Raw genomic sequence first — 14,887 nt, 5'->3', positions numbered from 1 at the left:
GTTTCAAGTAGAGACATCAGTATTTCAACTCAAGCAATTTGATTCAAGAGCCCATGTACTTACTTCTCTTTTATTAACCTGCCTGTGCTGTAGCCTGCTTGTATAAATTACATTGACTTGCTCTTCCAGTAAGGCAAGCTCATCACTGTTTCCCCAACACGTCACTTTCAGTCACAAGGTTTTGCTCACACCCTTTCTCCTCAGTCTGTGTATACAAATCCCACCATTTCTTCAAGGCCCATCTCAACTCCACCATACTCTGACTTCATGTTCTCTGACCACCCCATAGCATGACTCATCTGCTCTGCCGATTTTAACTTTTAATTACATTCTTTCTGATACTGTTATTTAACTGTAGGATGCATCAATAGTTTATCACCCCACATATAACAAATGTCCAGAGAGCAGGAAAAATCTAGGTACCACAACATATCTAAGTACCACAACAATGTTATACTTGTAATCCTAGAAACACAAATGCAGAGAACTACACAAAATTAATGCCATGAACGTCCTTGGTACTAGTTTTATAACCGATGTTTGTCACATACATAATTACACAGGTATATCTTCCTGAAATCTCTAAGCTCTATTCTACAGGTTAAGGAAATATTGTAAGAAAAACAGTAAAACTCAAAATAGTACATAGTTTTTTGACCTTTGATTAAAGCACAAAACACATACAGAAAAGTGCAAAATTTACAAGGGTACAGCTCAATGAATTTTCACAAATGAGCACAGCATGTTAACAGTTACCAAATTCAGAAAAAAGAGTATTATGCCCCAGAATTACCCTCCCTCATGCCATAATGAAACCTGCTATTCAGACTTCTAACACCATGGATTAACTTTGCATAGCAAACCATTTTAAATTATTACAACTGTTTCTACTTGGGGAATCAAACATATTCCTCAAGTATGCCATTCTTTTAAACATTTAAGGAATGGTCCACTCTGCCAAGGTCTCTCAGAAAATGGCCTTGAACCATGTATGTATATTATATATAAATTATTATAGAAGATTATTGGAGAAATTGTTAAAAGGTGGTAAATCAACCAGCTTTGAATATAGTTTCTACTAAATACAATGTTTTAGGCCAATAGCAAAAAAAAAAAAAAAAAGGCACATTTGATATGTTATCACCAACAGTGACTATGGATATATCTACAAACAAAAATCCTAATAAAAGGTGAAAATGTTAATCACCTCTTTGCTTTGTTAATGACACAGCCTGTAACTCTGTACTTACAGGAGGGAACCCCAGCAGTGAGTCAGTTTGCTACTACTACCTTGTAAGCTTCCTTACCTGCCCAATCCAGGAACTCAACACACTCAGTCTGGGAATATCGAACAGCAACATCTCGAGCTCTCTCCTTCCGGAAGTTCAGAGCCTCTATATCAACATCCAGTTCCACCAGTGCTTTCAAAGTTTCCAGTCGACCCCAGGCTGCAGCACAGTGTAAGAGTGTGTAACCTAACAAATACAATGAGGATGGTCAGGTCAAAAAGACTACATTGTTTCAGGCTCTTCTACAGAGTAGAAGACAATAACAGTAATCAGGTGTTGAACAATTACTACAGGCCAAGTATTATCCTCTGGCTTCCCTGGTGGCTCAAATGGTAGGGAATCTGCCTGTAACACAGGAGATCTGGGTTCAATACCTTGATCAGGAAGATCCTCTGGAGAAGGCAATGGCAACCCACTCCAGTATTCTTGACTAGAGAATCCCATGGACAGAGGAGCTTGGCAGGCTACAGTCCATGGGGTCACAAAGAGTCGGACACGACTGAGTAACTTGCACAGGTATTATCCTAAGTGCTTTACATATAAGAAGTTCATTTAGTTGGTAAAAAAAAAAAAACCCTTTGAGGTCACAACTATTATAATCTTCATTTTACAGATAAGGAAACAAAGGTCCAGAGAAGTTAAACTTGCCCAAGGCACATAGCCAGTAAATGATGGACACAAGGAATCAACACAGGCAATCTGAGCTCTTCAAGATCTTATGAGGAAGATGGCAGTCTCCCTAACAGTCATCTACTGGAACACAATTAGATTTATGACTTTAGTCTAAGAAATTTTCATCAACCTCTAATTACTCCATTATTGTTAACACAACCATACAAATTACTACAACTGTGTATGTCTTTGATTTGGAAATTAATCATTTGAATTAAAACTGAAATTGTGAGCTATCTCTAAAATTAGAAAGTTATTTCTTAGATTTACCGAGGCAACTATCCCACAAAACTGGAAGCCAAGAAATACCCAGATATCACCTTTCTGAAGATATATTTCTTCAGCCAAATGGCCCACAGCCCCTGATTTGTTGGGAAAGGGGACACTATCTACAGAAAAGACACCACAATAGCATGAGCAGGAGGCCATTTCAAATGAGATATTCTCGGTCCTTACATTGCTTTTCTCAGGGCTGAAGTTACTACTAAACACAATGTTTTAGGCCAAGAGCAGAAAAAAAAGGCCAGAGGTAACATCCAAAATTTTTCCTATTTTTTAATATACATAGTTTAAAAATAAGAAAACATGATTTCTAAACAGAGAGAGGCTTTTGCCAAGGAATTTGAAATCTTTATATGTGGTATTTTTTTTCCCCTTGTGGGAGATGGTGTATTTTCTAGAAGGAAACACACAGATCTTTGTACTAAATTCCACAGCCTTCCCAGGAGAAGAACATTTAAATAAGATGATTTCGAAAGCATCCAGACAAGAGGAGGGATTTTCCTAAAGTTCTTCCATGATATTGGCAATGAATAGTTGAACCCAGAAGCGAGACATAGAAGGTTACATGTTAGAAATCTCAGCAGGAAGAAGGATCATAAATGGAATACTGAAAAATCAGAATTGGTTCCAAGGGAAAAATAATCTCTACATGGAAGACTGCTGCTGCTGCTGCTGCTAAGTCGCTTCAGTTGTGTCCGAAGCTGTGTGACCCCAGAGACGGCAGCCCACCAGGCTCCCCCGTCCCAGGGATTCTCCAGGCAAGAACACTGGAGTGGGTTGCCATTTCCTTCTCCAATGCATGAAAGTGAAAAGTGAAAGTGAAGTCGCTCAGTCGTGTCAGACTCCTAGTGACCCCATGGACTGCAACCTACCAGGCTCCTCTGCCCATGGGATTTTCCAGGCAAGAGTACTGGAGAGGGTTGCCATTGCCTTCTCCAACATGGAAGACTGCTGCACTAATGGTTACTAAATAGAGAGAGTCAACTGAGCATGCAGTTCACAGTAAGGCAAAAGATCAGACAAGAGGTAAAGCAATCTTCTCCTCTATACAGGCATTGTTCTGTGTGCTCCACAAGTATCAACTCATTTAATCCTCTCTACAATCCTATAATGTACAAAGTAGTATTGTTCTCATTTATAGATAAGAAAAAAAAAGCACAGAGAGGATAAGAACTTTTCTCAAGGTTGCTTAAATTGAGGCAGGTCATTGATAAGGTCAAAATCCCAAAATTGAGATGATGATAGTCACAAACAAGTAATAGGCCATGGAGCAAAATACTCACTTACCTAGAATATTTTTCACAACCTGCCTACCACCAGCAGTACCAGACTCTTTGAATTCTCCAAATCATATTGTTTCATGACTCTATAATTTTGCATATGCTGGTTTTTACTGCCTGACAAATGTTTTTATGTATAAATTTTATATTTACTTAGCATTAATACCAGTATTTGTAAAATTGAGTTCAGAATTCATTTTTTAAATTAGTGAAACTAATACCCATTTTATTTTTTTGTTCAAAAATTTTATTTTTATTCTTGGCTGCCTTGGGTCTTTGTTGCTTCGCATGAGCTTTCTCTAGTTGCAGTGAGCAGGGAGTACTCTTGCTATGTGCAGGCTTCTCATTGCAGGGCCTTTTCTTGTTGCAGAGCACAGGCTTCAGGTGCACAGGTTTCAGCAGTTGCGGCTTGTAGGCTCTAGAATTCAGGCTCAGTAGTTGTGACCCACAGGCTTAGCTACTTCATGGCATGTGGAATCTTCCCAGACCAGGAATCGAACCATGTCCTCCGCATTGCAAGGTGAATTCTTATCCACTGAGCTACCAAGGAAGTCCAAGACTAATATATTTTAAATACAAAAGTATATAAACATAAACTATCAGATAAAAGCATAACTATCAAACAAATGTTAAGTATACACTGTCATTCTATTAGCAATATAAATTGTCAGATAAAATTAATAAAATTTAAAGATTAAAAAGCAAATACTATTAAAAATGAAAAAACTATAATCATGAAAATCACAAATAAAACATTACTTTATTTTTTAAGTGGGTCAATGGTTTCAACAGGACATTTCTGTGCAAATTTTTTCAGCTATTAAAGTTTTTCTCACTAAACATTAGTTGGAAGTAGTTATAAACCAACACCAAACAATTTCCTTCAAACTATCTCATCTCTAATTTTAAAAGACAAAGATATGTCTGAACAGTTTTTTGCTTTTTTATTTTATTTTTTTTATTTTTTTATTTTTTGCTTTTTTAATAGAATTGCAATCTTTCTATTGAGAGTAGGCTGTAATCATTTTCTCCAAAGAAAACACTGATGGCTCATATTTGTCTTTTTTAGTTTCCACATAAAAAGAGAGAGAGTCCATTTCAGTTTCCTTATCAATTTAAAAGCTGTGAGATTCACATTCTACTTGTTTGGGAGCCTTGTGAACTCAAGAATTATTCTTACAATAGAATTTGCAATACCACAATATGGACCATCTACATTTGTAATCTTCAGTTTGTCTTTTTATATACACTGAGCAATTAAATCATTGAAATTGTTTTCAATCCGAAAATGACTCTAATTTAATATGTTTAAAATACCAAATAAAACTATTATACCTATAAAAAGGCCAGTATTTCATCACCTAAAATACTGGGTAAGTACACCAGGATACGAAAAATATTTTAACACTAAAATCTGCTATTGCAGTTACTATCTGATACTGCAGTTACTGCCACCTGCCATGCCTTATCCTTCAGCTTCCTTTGTCTGATAAACTCTTGGTCATTATTCAAGATTCTATATATAGACTTCCTTGGTGGTCCAATGGTTAAGACTCCACACTTCCACTGCAGGGGACACACGTTCAATCCGTGGTAAGGGAATTAAGGTCCCAAGTGCTACATGGTGCAGCAAAAAAAAAAAAACCTCAACATATTGCCTCTTCTATAAAGCATTCCTTGACCATGTCCAACCAACACTTTCAGGTAAATCTGACTGGTCTCTCCTCTGAGCTATCACTGTACTTTGTCTCATCATATATCATCTATTTACACATCTGTTTTCTGCTAACTGTGAACTTGATCAAGGTTGCTGAATTCATTCATCTTTCTATCCCCAGTTCCCAGCTCAAGACCTGGCTATTCCTCCAGCTTTAACAAATATTTACTGATTATAAGGAAAGGCAGAGTTTAAAATAGTATTTAGTTTCAATCATGTTTGTTTGAGTGTGGCCAGGTTGAGAAACCAAAGCCTTACCAGAACCAAAGGTGGTTCCATCAATAACCTACAAACTGCACACAAATGTCCTTGGTTCAAACAGAAAACAAGGCACTTCCCAACAGACCAGAAGTCGGTAGTACAGAGAGCTCAGACTGTAAGAACTGCTTCATCCTCCTTCTTTTGGATCAAAGAGCTAAAACTGTAAGAACTGTTTTATCCTCCTTCCTTCTGATCAAAGAGATGAGATTGTAAAAACTGTTTCATCATCCTTCGTTTGAATCAAAATTGTCCAATTCTCCAATATTTAAAAGGAAAGGAAATCCTGAATACAAATGTGATCTCTGAGAATCATCTGCAAATAAATGGCATACATCTTCTTAAAGAGATATCTACCACAGTTCTTCATGCGAAAGTCCCTTAATTTTAGGCCAATGGCTTCTATGTTGCAAAAATCAACAGTGTTCACAGATCCTTAAAAAAAGAAAATCCTATCATTTGTAACAACATGGATGAACCTGAAGGGAATTGTGCGAAGTGAAATAAGTCAGAGAGGAAAAGCCGAATACTGCTTGGTATCACTTATGTGGGGAAATCTAAAATAAAAAATTAAACCCATAAAAACAGAGTAGAAAAGTGGTACCAGGGGCTTGAGGAGTGAGGGAAATAGGGAGAGACTGGAAAAAAGGTACAAACTTCAGTTAGAAGAGGAAAAGATCCCAGGACCTAATATATAACACAATGACTATAGTTAATAACTGTACTATATAATTGAAATTTCCTGAGAGTAGAACTCAAATATTTTGACAAAAAAAAAAAATCTTTGCACTGATCTGTTCTCTCATGTAAACAACCTCATGATAACTGAATCAATACCAACCAAACAAGAAATTTACTAGTAAACTATAATGTAATTCATTATTTATGCTGGGCTGGAAGAAGCACAAGCTGGAATCAAGATTGCCGGGAGAAATATCAATAACCTCAGATATGCAGATGACACCACCCTTATGGCAGAAAGTGAAGAGGAACTAAAAAGCTCTCGATGAAAGTGAAAGAGGAGAGTGAAAAAGTTGGCTTAAAATTCAACATTCAGAAAACAAAGATCATGGCATCTGGTCCCATCTCTTCATGGGAAATAGATGGGGAAACAGTGGAAACAGTGTCAGACTTTATTTGGGGGCGCTCCAAAATCACTGCAGATGGTGATTGCAGCTATGAAATTAAAAGACGCTTACTCCTTGGAAGGAAAGTTATGACCAACCTAGATAGCATATTCAAAAGCAGAGACATTACTTTGCCAACAAAGGTCCATCTAGTCAAGGCTATGATTTTTCCAGTGGACATGTATGGATATGAGAGCTGGACTGTGAAGAAAGCTGAGTGCCGAATAATTGATGCTTTTGAACTGTGGTGTTGGAGAGGACTCTTGAGAGTCCCTTGGACTGCAAGGAGATCCAACCAGTCCATACTAAAGGAGATCAGTCCTGAGTGTTCATTGGAAGGACTGATGTTGAAGCTGAAACTCCAATACTTTGGCCACTTCATGTGAAGAGTTGACTCATTGGAAAAGACCCTGATGCTAGAAGGGACTGGGGGCAAGAGGAAAAGGGGATGACAGAGGATGAGATGGCTGGATGGCATCACTGACTCGATGGACATGAATCTGAATGAACTCCGGGAGTTGATGATGGACAGGGAAGCCTGGTATGCTGTGATTCATGGGGTCGCAAAGAATCAGACACGACGAGCAACTGAACTGAACTGAACTGAAGTAACAGAACTGGACATGGAACAACAGACTGGTTCCAAATAGGAAAAGGAGTACATCAAGGCTATATATTGTCACCCTGCTTATTTAATTTATATGCAGAGTACATCATGAGACATGCTGGACTGGATGAAGCACAAGCTGGAATCAAAATTGCTGGAGGAAATATCAATAACCTCAGATATACAGATGACACCACCATTATGGCAGAAAGTGAAGAACTAAAGAGCCTCTTGATGAAAGTGAAAGAGGAGAGTGAAAAAGTTGGCTTAAAACTCAACATTCAGAAAACTAAGATCATGGCATCCGGTCCCATCACTTCATGGCAAATAGATGGGGAAACACTGGAAACAGTGGCTGACTTTATTTTGGGGGGCTCCAAAATCCCTGCAGATGGTGATTGCAGGCATGAAATTAAAAGACACTTACTCCTTGGAAGGAAAGTTATGACAAACCTAGATAGCATATTCAAAAGCAGACACATTACTTTGCCGACAAAGGCCCGTCTAGTCAAGGCTATGGTCTTTCCAGTAGTCATGTATGGATGTGAGGGTTGGACTCTAAAGAAAGCTGAGCGCCGGAGAATTGATGCTTTTGAACTGTGGTGTTGGAGAAGACTCTTGAGAGTCCCTTGGACTGCAAGGAGATCCAAACAGTCCATCCTAAAGGAAATCAGTCCTGAATATTCACTGGAAGGACTGATGCTGAAGCTGAAACCCCAATACTTTGGCCACCTGATGTGAAGAGCTGACTCATTTGAAAAGACTCTGATGCTGGTAAAGACTGAATGCAGGAGGAGAAGGGGACGACAGAGGATAAGATGGTTGGATGGCATCACAGACTCAATGGACATGAGTTTGGGTAAACTCTGGGAGTTGATGATGGACAGGGAGGTCTGGCGTGCTGCAGTCCACGGGGTTGCAAAGAGTCAGACACAACTGAGCGACTGAACTGAACTGAACTGAAGTAATAATCGCCTAGTTGCCTGGTACAATTAGGTTAGCCAGTTCATGCAAATATTTCATTACAAAATCATCTTCATTGAAATGGCAAACAAGCTTACAATTTCCCAGAACATCATATATCATCTAAGTCCCGATTCCTTTTATTTTTTTTTAATTTATTTATTTTTTATTTTACTTTACAATTCTGTATTGGTTTTGCCATACATTGACATGAATCCACCATGGGTGTACATGCGTTCCCAAACCTGAACCCCCCTCCCACCCCCCTCCCCACAACATCTCTCTGGGTCATCCCCACATACCAGCCCCAAGCGTGCCATATCCTGCATCGGACATAGACTGGCAATTCGATTCTTACATGATATTATACATGTTTCAATACCATTCTCCCAAGTCATCTCACCCTCTCCCTCTCCCACTGAATCCAAAAGTCCGTTATACACATCTGTGTCTTTTTTGCTGTCCTGCATACAGGGTCATCATTGCCATCTTCCTAAATTCCATATATATGTGTTAGTATACTGTATTGGTGTTTTTCTTTCTGGCTTACTTCACTCTGTATAATTGGCTCCAGTTTCATCCATCTCATCAGAACTGATTCAAATGTATTTCTTTTTAACGGCTGAGTAATACTCCATTGTGTATATGTACCACAGCTTTCTTATCCATTCATCTGCTGATGGACATCTAGGTTGTTTCCATGTCCTGGCTATTATAAACAATGCTGCAATGAACATTGGGGTACATGTGTCTCTTTCAATTCTGGTTTCCTCAGTGTGTATGCCCAGCAGTGGGATCAAAAAATGGGCCAAAGAACTAAATAGACATTTCTCCAAAGAAGACATACAGATGGCTAACAAACACATGAAAAGATGCTCAACATCACTCATTATTAGAGAAATGCAAATCAAAACCACAATGAGGTACCACTTCACACCAGTCAGAATGTCTGCGATCCAAAAATCTGCAAGCAATAAATGCTGGAGAGGGTGTGGAGAGAAGGGAACCCTCCTACACTGTTGGTGGGAATGCAAACTAGTACAGCCACTATGGAGAACAGTGTGGAGATTCCTTAAAAAATTGCAAATAGAACTACCGATTCCTTTTAATTTAGCAATTCTTCTCTCAATTTCTGTCTCCTCTGTCATTTTACTATAAGCAGCAAGAAAAAAGCAGGATGCACCTTCAACTTCTGCTAAATGAGAAGATTTCATGGTAAGCATGAAATCAGAATGAAGATATGGATTATCTTAGAGTACATCATCAAACTCAAGACTGTACACCTATCTTCACACACTGGAAAATATGTAACAAGAGGATGGCAATACCCATATCAATTAGTCAGAGCACCCTCTCCCTGGAGTGCTGGAGGTACACTATCAGATATTTGATTTAGGGCTCTCATTTTATGTAGTATGATTTTTAGACATTACTATTAGTCCCATTTTTATGGACGTAATATTAGATATTACTATTAGTCCCATTTTTATGGATGGAGAAACTGTAGCATGGAGAGGTTATATAACTTGCCCAAATTAAATAGCTTAAAATTCAATATTAGATAAATTTTGCTATGAGTTTTGCACAGCCTTAAGAAAAGCCTCTTCTGTTCCTATTTACCCAAAAGCTTTCATCATGAATGAATGCTACATTTTCTTCCAAAAGACTTTTATATATCTATTGAGATGATCAGGTGGTTTTGTTATTATAATCTTTTAGTGTAGTGAATTATACTAACAATTTTTCTAATGTTAAAGCCATCCTTGAGGTTTACCTGGTAGCCCAGGGGTTAAGAATCTGCCTGCCAATGCAGGGAACACAGGTTTGATCCCTACTCCAGGAAGATCCCACATGCTGTGGAGCAACTAAGCCCATGCACCACAACTTCTGAGCCTGCGCTCTAGAGCCCAGGAGCCACAACTACTGAAGCCAGAACACCTAAGCCTGTGCTCCAAAACAAGAGAATCGCTGCATTGAGAAGCCCATGCAACACGAGAGAAGAGCCTCTGCTCTCCACAAGCACTCGAGCAGCAACAAAGACCCAGTGCAGCCAAAACTGATAGATAAATCTTTTTTAAAAAAGCAAATTCTTGCATAAATGGGATAAACCCAAGCTAGTCCAATAAATGTTTCAATATACAACATTAGATTCAATTTGTTAATATTTTAAGATGCTTGCATCTGTGTTATTAAATGATTGGCCTGTAATTTTCCTTTCTAAAGCTTGTCCTAAACTAGTTTTGCTATAAAAGTTATTTCATAAAATAAGCAGCTGTCCAACTCTCTTTATATTCTATGGAAACTTTGTATAAGCTAGAGATTATTTCTTCCTTATAAGGGTAGTAAACCATATCTTTTAAAACATTTGAGTTAGGAATTGGAAAGGGTGAGAGAATCAGGCAGATTCTGATTACTTATTCAATTTTTTAAAATAATTGTAGATCTAATCAAGTTTCTATTTTTTTCTTGACTCAATTTTGATAATATATATTTTACTGAAGAAACTGTCCATTTCATCCATGTTTTCAAATGTATTATCATGAAGTTGTTTGATATTTTCTAATAATTTTTTAAATCTTATTTTTGCCTGTGTGAATGCTTCAAAATTCCAAATATTATTTACACTCTCTCCTTCTTATAATATCACATATCAAAAATTATCAATATTATCAAATGTTTTTTCAACTTTTCACTAAACCAGATTTTGGTTTTGTTGATTCTCTTTATTGTGTTTGTTTGTTTGCTTGTTTGTTTTGGCTGCACTGTGCAGCTTACAGATCAGGAATCTCAGTCCACCAAGGATCAAACCTGGCACCCTGCAGTGGAAGGTAGACTCCAAACCACTGGACTGACAGGGAATTCCCTCTCTATTGTTTCTTTATTTTCAATGTCATTATTTTACTCTATTATTTATCTTCTTCTTTCTTTGGATTTTCAGTTGTTATTTTTCTAACTCCTTGAGTTAAATACTTTGCTAATTTTCAATATTTTTATTCTAATATATGTATTAAACTAGAATTTTAATTTTAGTTTTATTTCACAGGGTCTGACATAGCAATCCTGTTGCCACCTAAATATTTCATAATTTCTATTATATTTTCTGTCAGCAATAGATAATTGAAAGTGTGTTCCTGTTTCCAAAATTATAGGGATTTTCAGTTATCTTTTTGTCACTATTTTCTAATTTTATTTTACCGTGGTCAGAGACCACAGACTGCATGCTATAGTTTATTTGATAATTGTTGGCACTTCCTTTATGGCCTAACACATGATCAGTTTTTTTAACTGTTCCATGTAAGCATGAAGAAAATGTATATTTGCTATTTGCTAAAGACCACTGTTTCATTTTCTACAATGACCATGTCTTATAGTTCCAATCTGAAAAAAACAGTGACTTAAAGAGCTAACTGAATACTGACTATAAAAATGAATAAATCTTCCAAGGAAATAGGTAATAAGATTATTGAGCATTTACTATATACCAACTTTATATTATCATACTTAATCCTCATAACCTACAAGGAAAACCCTATAAAGAAAATACAAATCATCCTCATTTAGTAGATGAAACAGAGACACAAAATGATTAGGTAACTTGCCCAAGTCACCCAGTTAATAAATATCAAATTCTGTATTCTTAATTCCCTGGTGGCTCAGACAGTAAAGCGTCTGTCTACAATGCGGGAGACCCAGGTTCGATCCCTGGGTTGGGAAGATCCCCTGGAGAAGGAAATGGCAATCCACTCCAGGACTATTGCCTGGAAAATCCCATGGACAGAGGAGCCTGGTAGGCTACAGTCCATGGGGTCGCAAAGAGTCGGACACGACTGAGCGACGTCACTTCACTTCAAGCTATACTATAATAACATGCGTATACACACATTCATATATATATATTATATATATATATATACACTTAACATATGCAAAATATAAAGCAGGGACATCAAATTTATCCAAATTTAAAGACAATACATGGTATCTTTAGGTAGTTATAAGTAATAGTGATGAGAGAAAAAAGACAAAATACCTCTCGTGGTTTTCTCATTCAGATTCACACCATATTTGGCCAAAGCTCTAATCACATCACTTTGCCCAGCCATGCAAGCTGCATACAACAAATTTCTCCCAACGATGTCTTCCTCCAAGAGTAGCTGCATGGCCTGCTCATGGTGAGAGTTCTCAGGATCCTGAAAAATCTTTTGCAAACCTTCTACATCCCCTGTGAGAGCAGGTGGTAAGAGGGGGTTAATGGTGGCAGTTTCCTCTGCTTCTTTGGATTCTTCTTCTTCTTCACTATCATCTTCTTCCTCTTCTTCTTGCAGTGAGGAAAATATTAATTTTTCTGAACTCTCTGACTCTGGGGGTACTTCTGACTCCATTAACTCCAAAAATACCTGAGATCAAAAAAGAAAAAAAGTAATAGAAACATACTCAAACAAATCAGCATTTGTTTATTTACTTGTTTGATCAGTCAACTGACAATATGAATGGAATGAAAATACTTAGTTGGTTCAAAATAATTATAAAATACTTCATTCATTCAATCAGTAAAGTTTATCATGCACCAATAGACTGCCTGAATATATACTAAAATGCTGAACATGTCATGCAAATAGTAAATTCAATAGGAACAGGAGAAAAAACAACAATGTGGGTGAGATACATTAGGAAAAGATTGAAAGAGAATGTTAAAGAGACTCATCTGTTTAAACAAGGATCCATGTTGGGGAGAAGTAATCAATACAGTTGGATCATTGAAGCCAGATTATTAAGACCTTAAAAATTAGGTCACTTTGCCAACAAAGGTCCATATAGTCAAAGCTATGGTTTTTCCAGGAGTAAAGTATGGATTGGAGAGGTGGACCATAAAGAAGGCTGATGGTTTCCAACTATGGAACTGGAGAAGACTCTTGAGAGTCCCCCAGACAGCAAGGAGATCAAACCAGTTAATCCTAAAGGAAATCAATCCTGAATATGCATTGGAAGGACTGATGCTGAAGCTGAAGCTCCAACGCTTTGGCCACCCATTGCAAAGAGCCAACTCACTGGAAAAGACCCTGAAGCTGGGAAAGACTGAAGGCAGGAGGAGAAGGAGCAACAGAGGATGAAATGGTTGAATGGCATCATGAACTCAATGCACATGAGTTTGAGCAACTCCAGGAGACAGTGAAGGACAGGGAAGCCTGGCATGTGGCAGTCCATGGGTTTGCAGAGTCGGATACAACTTGGCAACTGAAAAACAAAAATGTGAAATGAGCAAAACTGTGTGGTAGTTTGAACATTCTTTGGCATTGTCTTTCTTAGGGATTGGATTGAAAACTGACCACTTCGGGCCCTGTGGCCACTACTGAGTTTTCCAAATTTGCTGGCATATCAAGTGCAGCACTTTCACACCATCATCTTTTAGGATTTGAAACAGCTCAGCTGGAATTCCATCACCTCCACTAGCTTTGTTCATAGTGAAACTTTCTAAGAGCCACCTGACTTCATGCTCCAAGATGTCTGGCTCTAGGTGAGTGAACACACCATTGTAGTTCTCTGGGTCATGAAGATCTTTTTTGATCACAGATAGTTCTTCTGTGTATTCCTGCCACCTCTTATTAATATCTTCTGCTTCAGTTCAGTTCAGTTCAGTTCAGTGACTCAGTCATGTCCGACTCTTTGCGACCCCATGAATCGCAGCACGCCAGGCCTCCCTGTCTATCACCAACTCCCGGAGTTCACTCAAACTCATGTCCATCGAATTGGTGATGCCATCCAGCCATCTCATCCTCTGTAGTCCCCTTCTCCTCCTGCCCCCAATCTCTCCCAGCATCAGAGTCTTTTCCAATGAGTCAACTCTTTGCATGCGGTGGCCAAAGTATTGGAGTTTCAGCTTTAGCATCAGTCCTTCCAATGAATACCCAGGATTGATTTCCTTTAGAATGGAGATCAATGGCGGATTCATGTTGATGTATGGCAAAACCAATACAATATTGTAAAGTAAAAATAAATAAATAAATAAAATAAAATCTGAAAAAAAAAAAAAAAAAAAAAAGGATGGACTGGTTGGATCTCCTTGCAGTCCAAGGGACTCTCAAGAGTCTTCTCCAACAACACAGTTCAAAAGCATCAATTCTTTGGCACTCAGCCTTCTTCACAGTGCAACTCCACATCCATATATGACCACAGGAAAAACCATAGCCTTGACTAGATGGACCTTTGTTGGCAAAGTAATATCTCTGCTTTCCAACATGCTATCTAGGTTGGTCATAACTTTTCTTCCAAGGAGTAAGTGTCTTTTAATTTCATGGCTGCAGAAACCATCTGCAGGGATTTTGGAGCCCCCCAAAATAAAGCCTGACACTGTTTCCACTGTTTCCCCATCTATTTCCCATGAAATGATGGGACCAGATGCCATGATCTTCGTTTTCTAAATGTTAAGTTTTAAGCCAACTTTTTCACTCTGCTCCTTCACTTTCATCAAGAGGCTTTTTAGGTCCTCTTCACTTTCTGCCATAAGGTGGTGTCATCTGCATATCTGATCTGAGGTTATTGATATTTCTCCTGGCAATCTTGATTCCAGCTTGTGCTTCTTCCAGCCCCGCGTTTCTCATGATGTACTCTGCATAGAAGTTAAATAAGCAGGGTGACAATATACAACCCTGACGTACTCCTTTTCCTATTTGGAACCAGTCTGTTGTTCCATG

At 38.1% G+C, this 14,887-nt stretch overlaps 1 protein-coding gene across 1 annotated transcript in view; it reads right to left on the bottom strand.

The window, feature by feature from the left end:
* The window catches only part of ANKRD45 (ankyrin repeat domain 45), a 49,617-nt gene that overhangs the window by 32,327 nt on the left and 2,403 nt on the right, over positions 1–14,887 (bottom strand). Inside the window, exons 2-3 of the mRNA XM_040263971.1 lie at positions 12,226–12,592; positions 1,308–1,475 (exon numbers count right to left, since the gene is read on the bottom strand). Coding sequence (XP_040119905.1) covers positions 1,308–1,475; positions 12,226–12,577 — 520 coding nt within the window. The 5' untranslated portion in view covers positions 12,578–12,592. The remainder of the gene's footprint in view (positions 1–1,307; positions 1,476–12,225; positions 12,593–14,887) is intronic.

Source organism: Oryx dammah, unplaced genomic scaffold (genome assembly GCF_014754425.2).
Source record: "Oryx dammah isolate SB20612 unplaced genomic scaffold, SCBI_Odam_1.1 HiC_scaffold_21, whole genome shotgun sequence".
Classification (NCBI taxonomy): Eukaryota; Metazoa; Chordata; class Mammalia; order Artiodactyla; family Bovidae; genus Oryx; species Oryx dammah.
The sequence above is the reverse complement of the archived record's forward strand: the minus strand, read 5'-3'. Positions and strand labels throughout refer to the sequence as shown.